At 39.5% G+C, this 22,601-nt stretch overlaps 1 protein-coding gene across 2 annotated transcripts in view; it reads left to right on the top strand.

Annotated features, from left to right (window-relative positions):
• Positions 1-768: 768 nt before the first annotated feature.
• The window catches only part of GAB1 (GRB2 associated binding protein 1), a 113,632-nt gene continuing 91,799 nt past the window's right edge, over positions 769-22,601 (top strand). Inside the window, exon 1 of one of the 2 annotated variants that reach the window (XM_058192820.1) lies at positions 769-1,148. In XM_058192820.1, the coding sequence (XP_058048803.1) occupies positions 1,077-1,148 (72 nt within the window). In that variant the 5' untranslated portion in view covers positions 769-1,076. The remainder of the gene's footprint in view (positions 1,149-22,601) is intronic. The other variant, XM_058192823.1, reaches the window with a different exon arrangement.

Genomic DNA, 22,601 nt, shown 5'->3' with positions numbered 1-22,601 from the left:
GGACACGACTTCGCAACTAACAACAATAATATATTGTATAGTTATTACATGCTTATGCTTTTATATACGTGTGACAAATAAAAAAAATTAAAAAAAATAAATCCAGGTTGGCTTCACAAGATATGCTTACTCAGTTAACCAAACTCAGTTGTCTGAGTTCGCAGGACACGCCGTACCACAGACGAACCGCGCTGGCTCTGTTCCTAGAAAACGCTGGGCTCAACTGCGGTTGGCTGGTTTGTGGTTCAACGCTTCCCCGCACGCCTTTTTTCCCGGACCACTGCTCCACCTCCCGGTCCATCCCACTCCCCCACCCCCCAAACACACACACATTCCGGGCTAGAACTCTCGTCCGACTGAGGTGCCGCTAAACGACCAGCTCAGCCTTCCATTTGCGAAGACTCGCGCCTCTAGTCAAGACGGCACCGAAGGGGCGCCCGAGGAAGCCGCTCGGGGCGGCAGAGGAGCGAGCCAAAGAAATTAAGCGCGAACGGCAGAGCTCCTCCTCCCTTCCCCGCTGCGCTGGCCGCGGGCTTGAGGGAGTCGCTGTGGGAGGACTCCAGCCCTGCCCAGCCTAGGCGAGGGAAGCCCTCCGCCTCACGCTTCAGTGGAGCGGGTGGGAGGTTCCTGCTCTGTAAAGGAGCGAGCAGGGAGGGCTTTCCCGACGCCGGGCTTCCGTGCAGCTGCTGGGTCGCAGTAGTTGAAAGTTACAGCAAGCTAACACCTCTTTGCCTGGAGGGAAGAGGGGCGGTCGCTTCAGCTCCTCTGGGCTGACTGTCTCCGCTCGGAGCACCCGCGTTAATATTCACAGACGAGCCCCACACGCACCCTTCGGCCCTCCCTCCTCCCAGCCTCTCTCTCTCTCTCTCTCTCTCTCTTTCCCGGTCGTCTCCTCCCTCTCCTGCGCTTCTCCCTCCTCTTTCCCTTCCCCCAGAGGAGCTGCCGGAGGAGGCCGGCAGACAGGCGCGGCGCGGCGCTCCTCTTGTGTTCTCTTGGGCTGTTTGTTCGGCCCGGCCCGGCCGTCGCAGCTGCGGAAGAAACAGACCCCCGCTGGCTCTTCGGGGCGAGACGCAACCATGAGCGGCGGGGAGGTGGTCTGCCAGGGCTGGCTCCGAAAGTCTCCCCCGGAGAAGAAGTTAAAGCGCTATGTAAGTGTCTCCGGTGGCTTGGCGGGTTCTCCTGCTTGCAGGAAGCGCCCTTCTCCGCTTCTGGCCACTCTCGGCGGTGTTTTCTCGTTGCTGCCTTCGTCTTGTTCGGGTTCCCTCCGCGCTTCTCCCCTTCTTTTCTCGCCCTTAGTCCCTACGGTAGTTATCCTCTGCCCAGGCTCTCCACCGTCGGCTACCTCTGAGTGTAAGATTATGTATACACGAATACTTTGATTCTGGCGTGACTTTTCAAACGATCTGATCACGTCTGTTTACAGTGGGTTAATTCACCCGAATCTGACAGCTTTGAATTATGCAGTAATAAAAAGAAATATTGGGGTGGGGGGCTAAAAAAAGACCTCTGCATTGACTTTTCATAATTGCCAAGTGCGCAGTTGTGTTCCTACTGGGGCTTTTGCAAGGCCCTGAACGGACCCAACTTTTCTCTTCTGATTTATCGCCCTTTGCGACGGAGGATTGAGGAAGAGCGGACGAAGTTTTTCGGAACACATATGTCTTAAAAAGTGGGGGAAAGTCTCCGAAGGACTCGAGACGGAACTCGGCTGTTTGGTCGCTTTAAAAAAAAAGGGAGGGGTGTAAGAGGGGAAGATCCTATGGAAATCTGCAAATATATTTTGCTCTTGGAACTTTCAAAAGTTATTCCGACCGTGATATCTCTGTCTAATACGGTTTTTGTTCGGTTTTGGAAGACTTGCATTTTAGCTGCCTTCTACCATGAGAAACAAACATGCAGGAAAGGAGAAAGGCAATCTGTGTGTGTATTGATTGCATTGACTGAACTTGCTTGTTGAAGCTGCATGTATAACGTCGTTTCATTGTGTTACCTGAAGGAGTTACGGTTTACACTGTATTCGACATTGAGTGTAACACATGGATATGTTTTATTTTCTCTGAATGAAATGGTTAGCAGACTTTGGAAGTATGTTTGGGAAATGCATTGATATTTTGGAAAACAGATCCATGTACACAAATACTTTGGGTCTTGTGTGACTTTTAAAACAATCCTACGATGTCTGTTTACAATGGGCTAATTCACCAAAACTGACATCTTTGAACTATGTAGTAATAGAAAATAATTAAAAAAGATCTCTACATTGACTTTGCTTTTATCTGTAATACTATTTCCACAGAAATTTGCATTAGGGCCTCTAACCAATTTGTTGCATTGCACTTACTTAAGTGTCATTCAGATATGAAAATAGTATTTCTGGAGACATTTGATTATTATACAAAGACAATGTGTGCTCTCCATTTAATATAATTTTTTATTCCAGAAATAGGGACCTGTTCTGTATCTTTTCACAGACTATTAGGCAAAACATTTCATAATATACTGTAGATACTCCTAACATTGGGAACATAAATTACTTCAAGACTCTGAATACATTCAACTCAGCAAATCAACTAATTTATTGAAATTATATGATTATTCAGAACCTTCAAATAGAATAGCTTTTATCCACTGGCTTCCACATATGTTGATCTACAACATCTAAAATTTGCATCCACAGTCCAAACTTCTAGAATAGATAATGTCATCAAAGAAAACAACAATATGAAAAGGTGTATTTTAAAGATAGGCTGTTGTTTTGCTCTTGAAGGTACTTGGGTTTTAAAAGAATCCAGCAGTATAAACTTCTGGACTAATAAATGTACTTGCCTGCCAATTGCTGTTTCTGGTTAAACAAAATATTGTTTATCTTGCACAGCTTTGCTGGCTGCATGGTACTACTCTTACTAATGTAGCATAGACAATTTTAAAGTATACAAGAATATAGTAATTATGTAGTTATTGAATTGTTTTGAGAAATAAATGAAAGAAATACCTAACAATTCTTAAGTACTGCTTAATACCTTCAAATTTTTTTAGATTGAAATAATGAGACAGAGTGAAACAAGGCTAATTCATATTAGAGACAGTTCTCAGATTTTGCTTTCCACAAATGAAGTGAAATTGGGCTCCAGCAGTTCTAAAAACATATTCATGGTGATTTTGAAATAACATCGGTAGGGTTACTGACATGTATAGACAAGGTTGTGAGATTGTTGGGAAAAAGATAAAAAAGGCTGGTGAATTGCTTTCATTGCAGTCACCAATCAGGCTGAACAGAGGAGAAATGCTGCAACTGCTTAACTTATTTGGTTGAGTATTTGGAGTGAAAATTGACTTTACTTACAGAGGGAAAAGCCTTACATGTTAGGGAGTCTTTCAGTTAAATTGATTTAGATCTGCTGCTGAAATGTGTTAAGTATTCAGACTATTTCTTCCTTTCTACTTCATTATGGCATTCAGTAGAAATATATATAAAATAGCTTAATTATTAGATCTTAGGTTAGAACTGGGCAACTTCTGTTCCATCCTGTTTGCATATTCTGGTGCAGTTTAAACAAGTTCATAGTTATATTGGATCATGTAGAAAGTGAAGTGACAAGTAGATGAAGACACTCCAAGCTGAATATTAGATGGAACATAATATTACAGTGTGAAAATAATGCACTAAAATTTTCAAAGACTGAGTTTCACCAGTTAGCATTTAAAGATTAGTAATGGTCTTATCCATTAGTTCTGCATTCTTATATCAAAAAGGAATAGAAATAACTGGTGTTTTATAAAAATGACATCTGATGTAGACTGTGTTGCACAACTGACAATGCTAGTGTTTAAGGTGTAACTATTTTTGCTTTTAAGAGTAACACAGTCAGCCTTCTGAAACTGGTATAGTGTATAAATGGAGGTTTTGCAAAATAGTAAGCCTGAATTACACATACAGGAGGTAACCCCTAGTTCAGCTTTTCATTAATATGTAAGAAATTAATGGACAAAAGTTACACTTTAAGATATTCTCAGTATTGTTTTATAAAATTAATAGCTGTAGATATATTAATAATGGCTAATAAATTACAATAAGAAAAGTTGGGCTAATATGCCAGTAGCTTTTTAGTTCTCTTTTCCCCTATTTTGTCTTGTTGCTACCATGGTATAAGCCTCTGGGGCAGAGAACTGCCTTACATAGCTTTGTAGGAAGATCCTGAGTCTTGACATACAGAATCTTATACATGCAGTCCCTGCTGGTAGAAAAATAGATAAAGGATTATGATCCTAAAGATATGTCTACCAAATTCTTGTGTCACTTGTAATGTAACTTCCTGTTTTAGTTTCTTTCTGGGAAGCAGTTCAGGCAAGTATTTGTCCACTAAATGTTTTAAAGAATTTTTCTTCTCCATTCATTTTCTTTCCCAGTCCTCTGATTATTGCTAGTACTTGGATATCCTAAACTGGATTCCAGTTCACAGATACTGCATCCTTAGCTGATTTCCTGCTTTAACTATAGTGAAGCAGAATTGTTCATTGTAACATTTATAGGAGTGCAATTTTGAACTCAGTTTGTTGTGTTTTTGCTTGGCTTGCTGTCAATATGCATTTGTTGCAATATTCAATATGCTTATTGTCAATATGCATTTGTTTTCTTAGAATGAATGCTTTTTAAAAATTTCCTCACTTGGACTTCACTTTTCCTTTTTATGCTTTCCTTCTTCACATGTATCCATTTATACTTTTATCAATTATACACAATACATTCTAAAGTAAACTGAATGAAGTAAACTCTTGGTGCATATTTAGTTTCAATTTCATACTCATTTGGTTTTTGTAAGTTTTCTCTTTTGAAATCAAATACCATTTAAATGAATTATTTTCATTGTTCAATGTTCCATTGACGTATATATTAAACTTGGGAGCATTGTGGTCACTAGTCCCAACTGCTCATATCATGCTCTACATCCAATCGATATTTAAAGTATTTTTTTACTATTATATAGTGAGGTACACAGAGCGGTGGCCTAGTGATAAAGACACTCACCATTCAGTGAGGGTGAGAGTTCAATCCTAGGCAGCTGCAGATGTTTCTCTGTCAGGGCGCAAAGAGAAAATATCTGCTGCAAACTCTGCATAGGTGTCAGGAGGGGCATTCGGACAGTAAATGTTCAGCTCCATTCAGTCGCTCTGATGACATACTAAATAAAGGAATTAAAGGGTCATAAAAAGAAATATATATCTAGTGAGGTACATTGTTAATTGCTCCATATAGAAGGCAGCATCCAATAAGCTGTCCTGCCTCCATCCATTATTAAAGCAGTTCCTTCTTTTAACTGCTCTTAGTTTTTTCCATATTTAATTCTTGTTTCAGGTTAGAAAGTTACAATCTTTACAATCAAGTTAGAAAGTTGCAATCATTCATGTAATGACTGTTCAAAGTTACAGTGGCATTGAAAAAAGTAATTTATTACAATTTTTCACACTTGCTGCAACCATTGGATCATCCTATGGTCCCTTGATCAAAATTTGAGTGCTTGGCAAGTGGCATTTATTTATTACAGTTGCACTGTCCCAGGGTCATGTGATCACCATTTGTAATCTTCCAAGATGGCTTCCAATAAGCAAAATCAGTGGGGGAAGCCAGATTTGTTTAATGACCACATGATTTTCTTAATAGTTGCAGTGCCTCACTTAACATCTATGACGAAAAAGGTCATAAAATATGGGAAAATTCACTAACAACTGCTTTGCATAACAACAGAAATTTTGAGCACAATATTGAAGTCAAAGACTACCCCAATCATATTACAATACTATTTGTTTGTTGTTTGCTATAAATTTATATCATATATTCATGGATTTTGTTTCTTCACTTATCCTTTCTAGATCCTTTTTTCTTTTTTGAAATTGGTCCTCTTATGCTTTCTAGTTTCTTGGACTTTCTATACTCTTTCGAATATTCTCCCAGAGGAGAAGTAATTCCAACTTTCATTAGCTCTTTCAAAATTTGTGAAAAACTATACTGTAACTTTTTTGATGTTTCAGACGAGCAGATTAGATTGATATTGTACAAAAGAGTCAGTTTCTTTCAAAAACTTTCTTATAAAATAAAATTTAAATCATTATTTGAACAGGTACTGCAACTTATATATTTGATATATTGTAATTCTATCTGTATAGTTAGGCAGGTAACATAAAAGAAAAAAAAATCTCATTTCACTCAGATTATTTTTCTGAAATGATAAATGTTAAGTTTGGGTATTGACGAGGCAGGAGACCAGGTTAGTGACAACAGCTCTTTAATATAGTGTGACCCAGCGAAACTCTGGAGAAAAACCTTTCCTTATATACACTTCAGCCTGAGGCTGCATCCAATCAGAAACGAGATATTTCCCGCCTAAAACTCCCGCCAAAACTTACAGTAATACATTACACTCCTTCCCTCCCAGAAGGCACTTTGCCAATATTTGCATATTACTTCTCTACGTAGTCCTGCAGGTACGTGGGGCGTCTCCTGACTCTCCCGGACCTGCGCAGTTCACTTTCTGGAGTTGAGTCGAGCTTGCCGGAGGGACTTTTCGTTCCTCTGAGCTCCTCCTCCCGCCATCCGCCCTGGATTATTCGCCGGCTCGGACCTGCTGTCCTCTAGAGGGACCGGAGGGTGTCGCTGGACCTCGCCTGACTCAGATAAGTCTCTGTTTGGTTCTTTGCTTACGCTTTCTGTTTGTTCTCGGCTCCAGTCAGCTGTGGGGTTAATTAAATCATAGTCAGGGCTGTTCTCGCCTAATTCTGCCTTATCGCTCAATCTGTTTCTTAATTGATCTATGTGGCGCCTCAGATTCTGCCATCGTCTAGTTCCACTAGATAAGATTTGGGGCCCGTTTGTCTATGACTATCCCCTCTTCCAGTTAGGGCCGTCGCTGTAATTATGTGCCCACACTGAGTCTCCTATGTTTAACTCTCGGATTCTATCTGGTTTTGTTTTGAACCCGTCCTGCACGTAGTTCGGTGTAGCCGGTCTAGCGGGCACCGTAGCTTCCGCCCATTAATAGCTCGGCTGGGCTGCGGCGGTGGCCACACAGGGGTCCTGTGTTGACGGTTAGGAATGCGTCGATTTGTGCCTGCCAATCGCCGGGCCGCTTCGTGATAGCGCTTCTTCGCACTCCGAACAAAGCGTTCAGCAAGGCCGCTCGACGCAGGGTGGAACGGGCGCTGAGAGGGCATGTCGGATGCCCTCTTCAGCCAGGTACCCTTCAAATAATGCTGCGGTGAACTGTGGGCGTTATCGGACACGAGGGTGTCCGGTAGCCCGTGCGTGGCGAAAAGGTGTTTTAGTGCTGAGATGACAGCTCCAGCGGTTGTGGATTTCATTAGATGATCTCCAGCCATTTGGAGAATGCATCCACCACAATTAGAAATGTTTGGCCGTGGAAGGGCGGCAAAATCAATGTGTATGCGGGACCAAGGGCCTTGGGGTTTCTCCCACTCCAAAACTGGGGCCGTGGGTGGTAGTGGTCTGGATTCCTGACATACTTGGCATCGGCCAACCCTGTCACTGATTTCCCTGTCCATTAGGGGCCACCAGACATAGCTCCTAGCCAAACCCTTCATCCTCACAATTCCTGGGTGACCCTCATGCAGGAGTTCCAGGACTTTTTCTCAGCTTCTCTGGAACTACCACCCTATCCCCCAGAGCAGGCACCCCTTGCACAGACAATTCCCTTTTTCTTTACAAATTCCTTGAAACGTTCGCCCGGTAGCTGGCCATCCCTTGAACCCAACTGATTACAGTTCTTAAAACAACGTCGGTAGGAGGCCGAGCCACTTCCTGCGATGTGACTGGCCCCGAGTCCAAAGAGTCAATTAGTAGAACGGTGTGCCCGGGTGGGGTCCTCGATTTCCCTGGCAATGGGCATCTGCTCAATCGTCCGCATGCCCCAGCTCCTTTCCAGGCCGATGCTGCAGTTTGTAGGAGTATGCGGTCAAAAAATAGTCCATCTGGTCAGTCTAGGTGAGAGTGCTACTGGCGTTGGGCGGTCGCCAGCCAGTAACCCCAATAGCGGTCTGTGATCAGTGACAATTTCAAATCTCTCCCAAAACGTATTCGTGAAATTTTTCACCCTGACACTATTGCGAGAGCCTCCCTATCTAGCTGGCTGTAATTCCTCTCAGCCGGGACATCGTTCGTGAATAGAACGCTATAGGGGCTTCAGTGCCGTTTGGGAGTCTGTGGCTAAGTACGCTCCTACTCCATAGGGGACGATCACAAACCAATACTAACGGCAGTCTGTTGTTGTATTGTATTAACAGGCTATCGCTTGATAGCAAACTTTTTACTGCCTCAAATGCCCTATTCTCTGACTTCCCCCACGACCAAGCAGTGTTTTTTCCAAGCAATTTATGCAGCGGTTCAGCAACGGTTGCCTTGTCTTTTAAAAACACGGCGTAAAAGTTTACCAGACCCAGGAAAGCCTGGAGTTCTGTCTTGTTTTTGGGTGCTGGGGCTCTCTTTATCGCCTTGACTTTGCTCTCAGTGGGTGAATCCTTTTTGTCTATTCTATAGCCCAAATCTTCAACAGATTCGACCCCTATCTGACACTTGCTTGCTTTGACTTTTAATCCTGCCGACCTAAAAATGGCCAAAACTTTCCTTAATCGCTTCCCCAGTTCTCTTAAATCTTCCCCTGATACCAACACATCATCGAAATAGGGTACGACTCCCGGTAACCCTTGTAGGAGCCGCTCCATCAAATTTTGGAATAGCCCAGGCCACGCTCACCCGAACTGTAACCGGGTGCACTTAAAGGCACCCCGGTGCGTTACAATGGTCTGGGCCTCAGCTGTGCTAGCATCTACGGGTAGCTGTTGGTACGCTTGTGCCAAGTCTAATTTGGCGAAAACTTGTCCGTGCCCTAGTGAGTGCAATAAGTGTTGCACTACTGGAACTGGGTAGGCGCTCTTTTGCAATGCTTTGTTCAAGGTAGCCTTGTAATCAGCGCAAATTCTTATGGACCCGTCTGGTTTTATAGGGTGACGATTGGCGTCTCCCATTTGGCATGGTCAACTGGCACTAGTATCCCTGGCTGACTAATTTATCTAACTCTTTGTCGATTTTAGGTTTGAGTGCAAAGGAACCCTCCTTGCCTTTAACCTAATGGGAGCTATTTGGGGTCTAAATTGAAGGAGATAGGGGTCCCTTGTACTTGCCTAAACGGTCCTCGAATCGTCTGCGAATTCCTCCATTAGGGCGTTTTGCAGGTTGCATCCGCTCCGGTGGACGCCAGTCACCCCATTCCCAACGCCTGAACCAGTCTAGCCCCAGCAAGCTTGGCAAGGTTCCCTCGACTAACGTGATGGGCAGGGTCTTTTCGTATGTCCCGTACTTGACCTCGACGGTCGTTGTCCTCGAACAGGGATGCGGTTGCCCTGGTAATCCTGCACCCGGAGCCGTTGTTTCTGTAGCTTGCGCTTTGCGATGTCGGCAAGGCTTTCACAAAAGTGTCCCAGGACATGATTGTGATAGCTGATCCTGTGTCTACTTCCAGTCGGCACGGTACGCCTTCAATTGTCGGGTTTGTGAAGATCTTTTCTTCGATGCGGGTAGCTGCGTGGTCTATGGTAACAGTCATTCGGTTTGACTTCGCTCTTTCTTTCCTGGCCAATCGCTGGTCGCCTCGCCGATCTCGCTCTGATTTGCTGGTTTGAAATTTCGGTGGGAATGTGGGGTTTGCATCTCTGACTCAGAGCCGCTCTGATTGGCCGATTTGAATTTTCGGCGGGAAGGTTGGGGTGCTCGGCAGACTTGAGCCAGGTGCCCCTTCCTTTCACACCGCCGCAAATGGCGCCCTGAACTTACATCTTTGGCGCTGATGTCGCCCTGCAACTTCCGCATTCCTCCGGGTCTTCCCTTGTCGATTTTCCGGTGTAGTGGACTTCTTCCTCCTCTTCGCTGGTTGACTCACGATAGGTTTCTTCGTGGTGGACTGTGCTCGGCTTTGCGCCCGCCATCGGCGTGAGTCGCTTTTGTAAGGTGTCTGCTGCATGGTTGGACATCTCATGGGCTCTGGCTTCGTCCAGAGCGTTTGCCAATGTCAGGTTGCTCTTGGCTAGCAACCGTCTCCTCAAACGGATGTCTCTGACCCCCCGTATAAGTTGTTCCAGCAGCTCTTCGTCCAATCGATATTTAAAGTATTTTTTTACTATTATATAGTGAGGTACACAGAGCGGTGGCCTAGTGATAAAGACACTCACCATTCAGTGAGGGTGAGAGTTCAATCCTAGGCAGCTGCAGATGTTTCTCTGTCAGGGCGCAAAGAGAAAATATCTGCTGCAAACTCTGCATAGGTGTCAGGAGGGGCATTCGGACAGTAAATGTTCAGCTCCATTCAGTCGCTCTGATGACATACTAAATAAAGGAATTAAAGGGTCATAAAAAGAAATATATATCTAGTGAGGTACATTGTTAATTGCTCCATATAGAAAGGCAGCATCCAATAAGCTGTCCTGCATCCATCCATTATTAAAGCAGTTCCTTCTTTTAACTGCTCTTAGTTTTTTCCATATTTAATTCTTGTTTCAGGTTAGAAAGTTACAATCTTTACAATCAAGTTAGAAAGTTGCAATCATTCATGTAATGACTGTTCAAAGTTACAGTGGCATTGAAAAAAGTAATTTATTACAATTTTTCACACTTGCTGCAACCATTGGATCATCCTATGGTCCCTTGATCAAAATTTGAGTGCTTGGCAAGTGGCATTTATTTATTTATTACAGTTGCACTGTCCCAGGGTCATGTGATCACCATTTGTAATCTTCCAAGATGGCTTCCAATAAGCAAAGCCAGTGGGGAAAGCCAAATTTGTTTAATGACCACATGATTTTCTTAATAGTTGCAGTGCTTCACTTAACATCTATGACGAAAAAGGTCATAAAATATGGGAAAATTCACTAACAACTGCTTTGCATAACAACAGAAATTTTGAGCACAAATTGAAGTCAAAGACTACCCCAATCATATTACAATACTATTTGTTTGTTGTTTGCTATAAATTTATATCATATATTCATGGATTTTGTTTCTTCACTTATCCTTTCTAGATCCTTTTTTCTTTTTTGAAATTGGTCCTCTTATGCTTTCTAGTTTCTTGGACTTTCTATACTCTTTCGAATATTCTCCCAGAGGAGAAGTAATTCCAACTTTCATTAGCTCTTTCAAAATTTGTGAAAAACTATACTGTAACTTTTTTGATGTTTCAGACGAGCAGATTAGATTGATATTGTACAAAAGAGTCAGTTTCTTTCAAAAACTTTCTTATAAAATAAAATTTAAATCATTATTTGAACAGGTACTGCAACTTATATATTTGATATATTGTAATTCTATCTGTATAGTTAGGCAGGTAACATAAAAGGGAAAAAAATCTCATTTCACTCAGATTATTTTTCTGAAATGATAAAAGTTTGTGGTAACCAGACAGAATGGTTTTTATCTGATATGATTTGAATTTAGTTCATTTTAGTTCTCAGAATAAATTTCTGGACTCATGATTATTTCAGTTCATCTAAAAATTATGGCTAAAAGCAAAGTAGACTAAACAAACCTATAATATTCTTACCACTGAAATATGAGAGAGAGGTTTTATAGCTTGAATATAAATGGATGTCTTTTCAGAAGTAATAATGTTTTCTCTCTAAGGGCTTATTTTTTCTTCTCTTATGCCCCAGTGCCATAATTTTCAAAAAACGCAAAAGGAGTTATTGGCATAGATCTTGTTTCCATACTCCTCCCCTATTTTCTCTTTAAGCTACGGGCGGGGGGGGGGGAGGGCTGTAAAGTCTTCTCTAAAGGCACTATTGATAGTCCATGATACATGTAATTTTTTAAAATAACCCAATTCCTAGAAAATTGCCAAATCTAGTAAGATTGGGTGTTAATCCCACGTCACTACTGGTTGGAATGTCAGAAGTTAGACTGTAGGCAGTTATTTTTTTCAACTTTATTTTAGTTGGCTGTTTTATCAATATAAGCTTTGGAAAATTTAGTGAACAATGGTCACTTGTTTATCATCTAAGATTTTAATAAGAACTGGTGGTCTAAATAATATGTGTTTATCTTGAGAATAAATTTATTTCTTAATAGAATTGAAATATAAACACACCTTCTAAGTACTTCCTCAAAAACACAATCATGTGATAATCATTATAACCTTCCTGGTATCCTGATATACTATAATAAGATTTGTTCTTTTCTTTGTAATTGTAAATAAGATATTTCCCATGTATCTTTTAAAGATAATTGTTGTTTGACTTTAATAACATTTTCCTAAAGCAGATAATACAAGCGGCTCTTTATATGATTTGTCACAAGATCCTCTTACAAAAGTAAGATAATAACTAAAATCATAAAATCTAGTCCCCTCCCCCCCAAAAAAGGATGTGGCCACCTTACACCTTCATATGATGCAGTAAAACTAGTTTATCCAACTGCTATTGATTAATTAATATTAACATTCAGCAGGAATTATTGGCCACCGGAGTCTTCAAGGTCAATGTAAAAGTGACTTGTAGTTGAATAAGTTCCATTATTAGAGAATGGTTTTATGCAGCAGAGAACATTTTCTACTTTTAGAAGTCATGATGTTGGAAACCTTAGGAAGCCTGAGATCTTAAATTCACAGGGTTTCTATAAGTACTACTATGTCTTACCCAGACATCATATAGACTAGACTAGACTAGACTAGACTAGACTAGACTAGACTAGACTAGACTAGACTAGACTAGACTAGACTAGACTAGAATAGAATAGAATAGAATAGAATAGAATAGAATAGAATTTTTTGTTGGCCAAGTGTAATTGGACACACAAGGAATTTGTCTTGGTGCATATGCTCTCAGTGTACATAAAAGAAAAGATACCTTCATCAAGAATCATAAGATCCAAAACTTAATGATAGTCATAGGGTACAATGATAGTCATAGGGTATTCACTTAGGGTCTTCCTTGAATGCTTTCAAAATGACTGGCACAGATTTATTCTAGCAAATTTCTATAAAAATAATTTTTACTAAATAGTTTCATATTCAGTTATTCTGTCCCTCAAATGTTTAAGTTATTAACAAAGAAAACAGTGTGAAACCATGAACTTACCTAGAATACTTGCCTGTTGTATCCCTAAGTATAATTACATACATTTCTTAATACATCTTTTCGTAATAAGTCTTATCTGGAAATAATCTAATTTTAGTACCTCTTTATTTTCTCTAAAAAGTAAATTAGGGATTTTCAGGGGGTATATTATTGACTTCAGTTTTTAGTGTTCCAAGCCATTAGTTTTGTTATAAATACTATGTATGGTATGCTTTTCTCCTTTTATAAATAAAGTTATTTGTTTATTTGCCACTTTGTTTCTGGATGAAATACATCATCGAAAATTTGTCAGGAAACTCATTTGCAATTTTATTTCCTTCTAACTGCCCAGGAGCAAAATATGCTATAATTGTATGTTTATTGGTGTAATTAAAACCAGATGAGACAGAAACACATCCCACCAGGAAATGTACTTCTCACAATAAAGTAAAATCAAAATAAATAATTGCATCAAGCTTGTACAGAGTTTGCCTGGAAGAAGAGTTTTGTGGTGTACAGGTGATATAATACTTTCTGATAAAGCAAAAAACACAATGTGATATGTTCAAAAAAGTACTTCACATAGCCTCATAGTATCTCCCAATCTTTGCCAGTGGCCAGTAGCTATACCAAAGCTAGAATAGGTTTTATGTTGATACTTTTTCACAACTTATGCAAGTCTTGTAGGGGCAGGATGGAGAAACAAAATAATGCAATCTGATCACTTCAATTTAGAAGCAAAAAGGCCTCATTGTTTTGCAAAGGAGCTTTAGAGCTTTGCTTGGCTTTAAGCAAAGACCCCTTCAAGATTTATAGGCCTTTAATCGGCATATTTTTTTATTTTTATTTTTATTTTATTTTGTCACAACAGTATATACAAGCATCAACATAAAATAACTACATATCATATAAGCATATATATGAGCAAAAGTATGCAATAACTATATTAATTTGATATAATGAAAGGAAACAATAGGATAGGAATGGTAGGCACTTTTGTGCTCTTATGCATGCCTCTTACAGACCTCTTAGGAATGGGGTGAGGTCAATAGTAGACAGTTTTTGGTTAAAGCTTTTGGGATTTTGAGAAGAGACCACAGAGTCAGGTAGTGTGTTCCAAGCGTTAATAACTCTGTTACAGAAGTCATATTTTCTGCAATCAAGGTAGGTAAAATGAGGACCCAGATTGTTGGGGGGCAATAAGTTGACTTTGTATATAGTATACAAATGGATGAAGACTATTGCTTGACATAGTGTAAGCCGCCCTGAGTCTTCGGAGAAGGGCGGGATATAAATGCAAAAAAAAAAAAAAAAAGATTGGAGTGATTAACATTAAGCTTAAATCTATTGTGTGCTCGTGTATTGCAATTGAAGCTGAAGTAGTCTTGACAGGAAGGACATTATAATAGATGATTCTATGGGTTAAACTCAGGTCATGTCAAAGGCAGTGTAGTTCTAAATTTTCTAAACCCAGGATTTCAAGTCTGGTGGTATAAGGTATTTTGTTGTTTTCAGAGGAGTGGAGAACTCTTCTTGTAAAATATTTCTGGACACGTTCAATTGTATTAATGTCAGAGATGTGGTATGGGTTCCAGACAGGTGATCTGTATTCAAGAATAGGCCTAGCAAATGTTTTGTATGCTCTGGTTAGTAGTGTAGCGTTTTTGGAAAAGAAGCTACACAAGATTAGGTTTACAACTCTTAGAGCCTTTTTTGCTATGTAGTTGCAGTGGGCTTTGGCACTTAGATCATTTGATATGAAAACTCCAAGGTCTTTAACAGGGTGGGGGGGGTCATCTGTAAGATAATGTCCATTAAGCTTGTACTTAGTGTTTGGGTTCTTTTTTCCAATATGTAATACTGAGCATTTGCTGGTTGAGATTTGGCGTTGCCAAGTTTTAGACCAATTGGATACAAAGTCAAGGTCTTTTTGAAGGGTAGTAGTATTGTTGGTGGTGTTAAATAGTTTGACATCATCAGCAAAGAGAACATAATAACTTGAGATATGATCACAGAGATCATTTATGCATAGTATGAAGAGCGTTGGTCCAAGAACACTGCCTTGAGGAACGCCACTTTTGACAGGAACAGGATTTGATAGAGCATTGCCAATTTTGACCACTTGTTGTCTGTTTGACAGGAAAGCAGTTATCCAATTGTGAAGAGGTCCTGAAATGCCGTAGGATTTTAGTTTTAGGAGAAGTTTATCATGTACTACTGTCAAAAGCTTTGCAGAAGTCTATATAGATTGCATCTATTGCTTTGCTTTGATCATATCATATCATATCATATCATATCTGAAGAATAAAAACAATGTTGATAGATAGGTAAATAAATAAAGGTGTTTTCAGGTTACTGTGAACTTGCTTTGCTTAATTCCTGGGATTTTACTAGGCTTGGTGGAGATAACAGTAATGTGTTGCTTTGTAACTCACTTGTTTCCCACAAATTTTTCTATTTCTTCTGTTTTCCCTCCAAAAATGGAATAGCAGAGGGCATTCTGATTGGTAGAGCTATGAACTGTCTGCATATTTTGTCTTTAAAGGTAAAGGTAAAGGTTCCCCTCACACATACATAGGGGGCGGTGCTCATCTCCGTTTCAAAGCCAAAGAGCCAGCGCTGTCTGAAGACGTCTCCGTGGTCATGTTGCCGGCATGACTCAATGCCAAAGGCGCACGGAACGCTGTTACCTTCCCACCAAAGATGGTCCCTATTTTTTCTACTTGCATTTTTACATGCTTGCGAAACTGCTAGGTTGGCAGAAGCTGGGACAAGTAATGGGAGCTCACCCCGTTACACGGCAGCATTAGGGATTCGAACCGCTGAGCTGCCGACCTTTTGATCGACAAGTTCAACGTCCTAGCCCATGAGCCACCACATCCCTCTATTTTGTCTTTAGAAAGATATTTATTGGGTCACAAAAATATGAATTAAATGCCTCATGTAACCAAGTTTGTGAAGTTGGTATCAGAAGCTTAATGAAGAAGACACCAGACGTAATCTGATCGTCACAGACGTTCCATAAATAAATGTAGCAGCCCTTTAGCTGAAAAGGCCTCTTTTTAGTTTTGCTTGTCTTACCCCAGAAAAAAGTGTAAACCTGGAAAGAACCACTATTGACTCTGAATGCCTTTGCAGATTCATAGGCAGGCTTTTAACTTGTTATGGAAAAAGATGCATGTTCCTGGTCTGGCACCTGGGCAAACTCCTTATTGACATGATTATTTTGAGTATCATTTTTGTTATACAACATGTTTGGAAGTGATTGCAATCTGAATTTTTAGATCTGATCTTGGTAATTATTTTTAGGCTCCTGTAATCTGATTGCTTTCAGAAAGAGAGAATTTCTGAAGCCATTTTTACAGAGGGATCAATTACTCTATTATTGTGATATTTAAGAGGGGTTCTTTTTTGGCTGTTTGCAGTTCATTGTAAGGAAGCTTTCCTTTTGGGATAGAAATGTTTAAATTTCAAATTACAGGAATGAAAAAGCCCAAAATGTTATTCTTTTTATAGCCCCCTTCTGTTTTTCCTGTGTAAATATTTTAATAGGCTACAGTTGATCTGACATTTTAAGTTGCATGAAACAGTCTAGTTTGCTGAGATGGCACATTCCTTCACATGGAAATAACAGCATTGTTGTGTGTTAGTTTTTCAGGTCTTTCCAAGACCGTCTAGTCGTGTTGGGACAATGGATATTGCAGAAAATGTTTTGTCTGTGGGCTCTTTATCCTAAGATCAAGTATGTGATGCCTCTGTTACTTAACAGATGATGTAGGCTTTCATGTGGATTGTTCCTTATGTGATAATGTGGGCCTGTCCTTTTTTCTCCCTTTCTCTCTCCTTCCTTCTCTCTCTCTCCCTCCCTCTCTCTCATTTTCTTGCAGATACACACCCCATTTGATTCCCCTGAACTTGATGGAGCATATCAGGAAGATGAAATTTGAGTTAGTCAGTTGATTATTATTATTTGCATACAGGCCATTGCTCAATGTTACAGTGCTAAACATTTGTATAGAAAGTATTTCTGGGGTGGAATTTCTCAAAGAAAATGTGTTACTCAATGTAGAAACTTTTTTAAAAAACCTGAATTGCAGCTGTAAGCTTCCATGTACGAATCTTTAACAGGAAAGAGAGATTTTACATCTGATACTCATCTTTGCAATGACAAGAAGACTGGGATTTTTCATCCAGCTCTCGATTACAAGCTTCACAAGAAAATACTTTGTGTCTTACTAATGATACCAATGACACATTATGAAGTTATTTCCATTATAGTTTTAACTATTTCCTTAATAGTAGCCATATTTCAAAACAAAATTTCTGAAATACTTGAACCGAAGTATACCAAGATTAAAGATGAAAAACTAGGGTGTTTTTTTTTTTACTGAGGAAGGCAGGTGTTGTGATCTTCTAGCTGCAGGAAAGCAATTGTGCTACTTAAATCATTGGCCCCAGTGGAAAGGGTGCACAACTTGGGCGTCCTCCTGGATGGACGGTTGTCTTTCGAAGATAATCTGACGACCATCGCCAGGAGGGCTTTCTACCAGGTTCGCCTGGTTCGCCAGTTGCGCCCCTTCCTCGACCGGGATGCCTTATGCACGGTCACTCATGCTCTGGTTACCTCTCATTTGGACTACTGTAATGCTCTCTACATGGGGCTCCCCTTGAAGAGTACCCGGAGGCTCCAGTTGGTTCAGAATGCAGCTGCGCGGGTGATAGTGGGAGCCACATGTTGCTCCCATGTAACACCTCTCCTGCGCAGTCTGCACTGGCTACCTGTGGTCTTTCGGGTGCACTTCAAGGTGTTGGTGACCACCTTTAAAGCGCTCCATGGCTTAGGGCCAGGGTACTTACAGGACCGCCTGCTATTACCGAATACCTCCCACCGACCTGTACGCTCGCACAGAGAGGGACTCCTTAGGGTGCCGTCCGCCAAGCAATGTCGGCTGGCGGCCCCCAGGGGGAGGGCCTTCTCTGTGGGGGCTCCCACCCTTTGGAACGAACTTCCCCCTGGTCTTCGACAATTGCCGGACCTTCGGACTTTCCGCCGAGAGTTGAAGACCTATTTGTTTGTTCGCACAGGACTGGCATAGGATTTTAATAGGATTTTAATTAGTTTTAATCGTTTTAATATTTTATAAATTGGGGTTTTATTTTTAATTGTTTTAATTCGGCCATTTGTATAATAAGTTTTTTAATCATGTTTTTATGTGTATTTTGCTGTTGTTTTTATTATGGCTGTAAACCACCCTGAGTCCTTTGGGAGAAGGGCGGTATAAAAATTTAATAAATAAAATAAAATAAAATAATAATAAATGTTGAAGCCATATACAGATCAAGCAGTCTGTATGCAAGCAGTTCATCTTGATTGACTATTTGTTCATATATTTTATTACAGTAGTATATTAATGTTCAGTCTTTCCTTTAAGTAGAGAGTTTTATCTTAGAAATGGGAGTTGTACTTCCCTTACTCAGCTGGTGTCCATGAAATCTGACCTGCTGCAAGATTATCCAAGGATATTTTGCTAAAAGTCTTAACTCATCTAACATTCATCAAGCCTTGCAAGGATATCTAGGCAGACGTGGTTTCTTACAAGTAGACTTTCATTCCTAAGATACCTATTATTTATCTCTCTGCTTTAATTAGTTTGAAATATAGCATAGAAATGTGTTAAATGATCATATAAGATGGTGATATTAGTCTTAGTTTTTGAGAAACCCAAGCTTGGAGCTGATTCTGGCTTATGTGTTGTGTTGAATAGATTGATCAGAAAATTATATTTAACTACAAGTTAGGGACAGCTTTAATTCTTTACTGTTACCTTGTTGTCCTTTGGATTTTTGCAGGCCAGGTTAGGTCTTGTACTAGATCACTGTTCAATCGATGTGAAAGCTTGTAGAATTTGTCTGATCTGCATTTTTCCTCTAAGGAGCAAAACCATACTTAATGGTTGGTTGTCAGCCTGATAAAAAGCCATTACCTAAATAGCTCACTACTGGGGACCACCTGGTGTCTGGGAGAGGGGGGAAGACACAGATTTAGAGTGTGAAAAAAAATTGGAAACCACTTCCTCATGTTTGCAAACATATTTTGGTTCTATTATTTTCATCTTAATAAAACTTAGGAATGAGAAAGCTGAGATTTATGCTTGGGAAAAAATAACTTTTACTTATGACAGATCTGACAGTCTGATACCATGACCCACAAACTCCACAGTTAAATAAAGCCAACCCAATAATTTTCTCCCATTCTCAATTATGGTAAAAAGAAATGGAGAAGTTTGGTTATAACAACAAAAGGACTGAGAGTAAATAGGTCACTGACTATTCAATTAAAGTTCCAAGTCAAACTAAAACTGAAGAAAGACAACCACATTTCATAATATGATTTTGAGCATAAAATTACAATTTTCAGGGAGAACATTGGGAATTGCTTTGAAGTCCTGAATCTTCATTGATAGCAAACAGAGGAACTGTGGAATAAAATCAAATAAGGTAATGATATACAGTATGTTAAAAGAAACTACCAAAGACCTGAAAACAAGAAATCAAGCTATGCGTGATAAAATGATAGAAATTGCCAAACAGAGAAGAGAAATCCAAGCCAAGAAAACTAATTATCTAAGGAAGAAACTTAAATAATTTCAAAGAATTGTTGGAATAAACGAGAAGCAATCTTACAGTGAAGACTTTCCATTGAAGATGGAAAGAGAAATTGATAAACAAGGAAATACGTTGGAGGTTCCTCTGTTCAATTGCTGTAGGATGCTGATAGTAATGTTCAAAGAAGACTAAAGGTAAAATTAGTATGAATTGTGCAGTGGAGATGGCAACATCCAAGATCCCTTAGAATATATTCTATACTTACAAGAACCATTATTATTAGAATATAATGTTAATGTTATAAAATTGGAAGGCTGCAATATTGATGAAATATACACAGATGACAAACAACTGAAGAATTAAAAAAATATTTTAACTAAACTGCTAGTAAATCAGGGGAATGATATATGGATTGAAAGACTGGAAGTACATATCAATATCAAAGCAAACAATTTTAACAATACTGATAGAAGAAAATATTTAGTAGCTTGTGTTTGGGCTGTAGGGTCCTTGGTGCTCTTTGAGCTTGGGTGTTTTCTTTCAGACATTTCATTACCAAACTGGGTAACATCATCAGTCCAGTGTATCTGCAAGAAAGCAATCATGCTTAGAGTGCACTAGGAAACTCACAGTTTTAACAGTGTATGCAAATTATCATACAATATCCTTAATTTCACATGCTATCAAAGTAATGCTTAGTGTCAAACAACACAGATTAGAGTTCTATATGGAAAGGAATATACCAGATGTTCCAGCTGGTTTAGGCTGAGGAACATGAAACATTATTGCTAATGCACACTGGATAATTGAAAAATAACATTATTGCTGATGCACACTGGATAATTGAAAAATAAGTCAATTTGTGCTTCCTTGATCATAGAAAAGTCTTTGATTGGTCAACTATATCAAATTCTATGTGCTTAAAAATCAGAATCCCAGAACATCTCATTTTCTTCGTGCAAAATCTATACACAGAAAATTACAGTGCATATAGATAAGGCAAAACAGACTGGTTGTATATTCTCACCTACATAGAATGTGGCTCTGACTTAAAAACTGGAGGAGAAAATCAGTAATGTCTTAACATTATGCTGATGACACGGTTCTGATAACTGAAAATGCAAATGATCTGGAACCTCTAGTATGAAATTCAAGACGCGTAGTGTAGCAGTCTGGCTTAGAACTGACAATGAAGATACTGAAGGGCTGCATAGTTTGTTTTTTAGGATTGATTATCAACAATAAATGAAGTCAATGAATACATCGATTTTAGTGCTTGGCAACTAGCAACGTAGACCTCTGAAAAGGTGCGGTGTTGTGACTATGCCTCTAGAGATCTGAATTGTTAGACATTGTGTATACCATTTGAAAATTAGAATAGAATAGAAAGATTGAACTTTGGTGTTGAAAAAGACACTTGAAAATATGGTTAATCAAGAGAACAACAGTGGAACAAAGAAAAAATCAGTTCAGAGTTGTCACTCAGGGCACAAATGACCAGGTCCAGTTATTGTATTTTGAATGTATATGTGCATATATTTATTTCTATGGAAAAGTCTATAATGCTGTGAAAGGTAAAAGAAAAGAGAATAAGAAAGTGAAAAGAAAGCAAGGTGGAGGGACAAATAGACAGTCTTCAACTTAGCAACAGAAATTTTAGGGTCAATTGTGGTCGTAAGTGAGAGATTTGCTAAATGAGTTTCACTTCATTTTTTTACCTTTCACTTGACAATTGTCAATTGTCATCGCAGTTGTTAACACCAGGACACTGCAACTGTCATAAATATGAATCAGTTGCAAGCTTCTGAATTTTGATAATGTGACCATGGGGATGCCACAATGGTCGTAAGTGTGAAAAACGGTTATAAGTCACTTTATCCAGTGCTGTTGTAACTTTGAATGGTCACTAAATGAACTGTTGTATGTCTACTCGTAATTATAATGGTGAGGGTTGCATTTCTGGAAAGCCTGCAGGACCAGTTTTGAAACACATGATCCTAGAGAAGATCCATCTATGTGTCACTAAAACTGACACTGACTTGGTGACACATAATTAGTCAAATTGTGTGTGTATGAGTGAGTGAGATAGATAGTTTGTGTCTGTGTCTATGTCTTGTTTTGGTTGATTTTTAAAAAAAATAATGGTTTTTTTATGAACTATAAATTTTTAATGTACATCTTTTATGATCATTTTCTGTTGAATACCTTAAAAAAGAATCTATGCAACCAAAACATGTCTTATTAAGCAAGAAATTTGCTGTACAAAATATAAGAAAATTCTACATAGAATTTACAACATAGAAATTATGTTTCAGAGTTTCAGGTTCACCAGAGGCACAAGGGCATTATGGCCTAACCACTGCATCGATCCATTTTATCTACCTTCCATAATTGAGAATGGGAGCACATTAAATGGGAAAACATTAAAATATGCACAGAAAATATAATGATAATGAGTGTAATATAACAAATAATAGCAAACAAGTTCAGGTTCCCTCAATTCATTGAGAAGAGGATATAATTAAATTATTCTGAAGTTCAATATTTTCTAATCCTGTAAATTTTATGTCATAATAAGTGTTGTAACCGATATTTAGAAGGAAATCGGAGGATATGCTAATGTGAAACAGTTCTCTAATTATTGCTACCAGTACATACCATCTATATTTAAAGTTGTCATATACTAGAAGGGAAAGAAGCCCTCTGGGATAGGGGTCTCCAACCTTGGTCCCTTTAAGACTTGTGGACTTCAACTCCCAGAGCAAAGCTGGCTGAGGAACTCTGGGAGTTGAAGTCCATAAGTCTTAAAGGGACCAAGGTTGGAGATCCCTGCTCTGGGAGATGGTTGGATTCTAAGCCAAAGAGGTCTGCTTAATTGCCAGCTTCTT

This window comes from Ahaetulla prasina, chromosome 8, assembly GCF_028640845.1.
Source record: "Ahaetulla prasina isolate Xishuangbanna chromosome 8, ASM2864084v1, whole genome shotgun sequence".
Classification (NCBI taxonomy): domain Eukaryota; kingdom Metazoa; phylum Chordata; class Lepidosauria; order Squamata; family Colubridae; genus Ahaetulla; species Ahaetulla prasina.
This window is presented reverse-complemented; position numbering and strand designations above follow the sequence as displayed.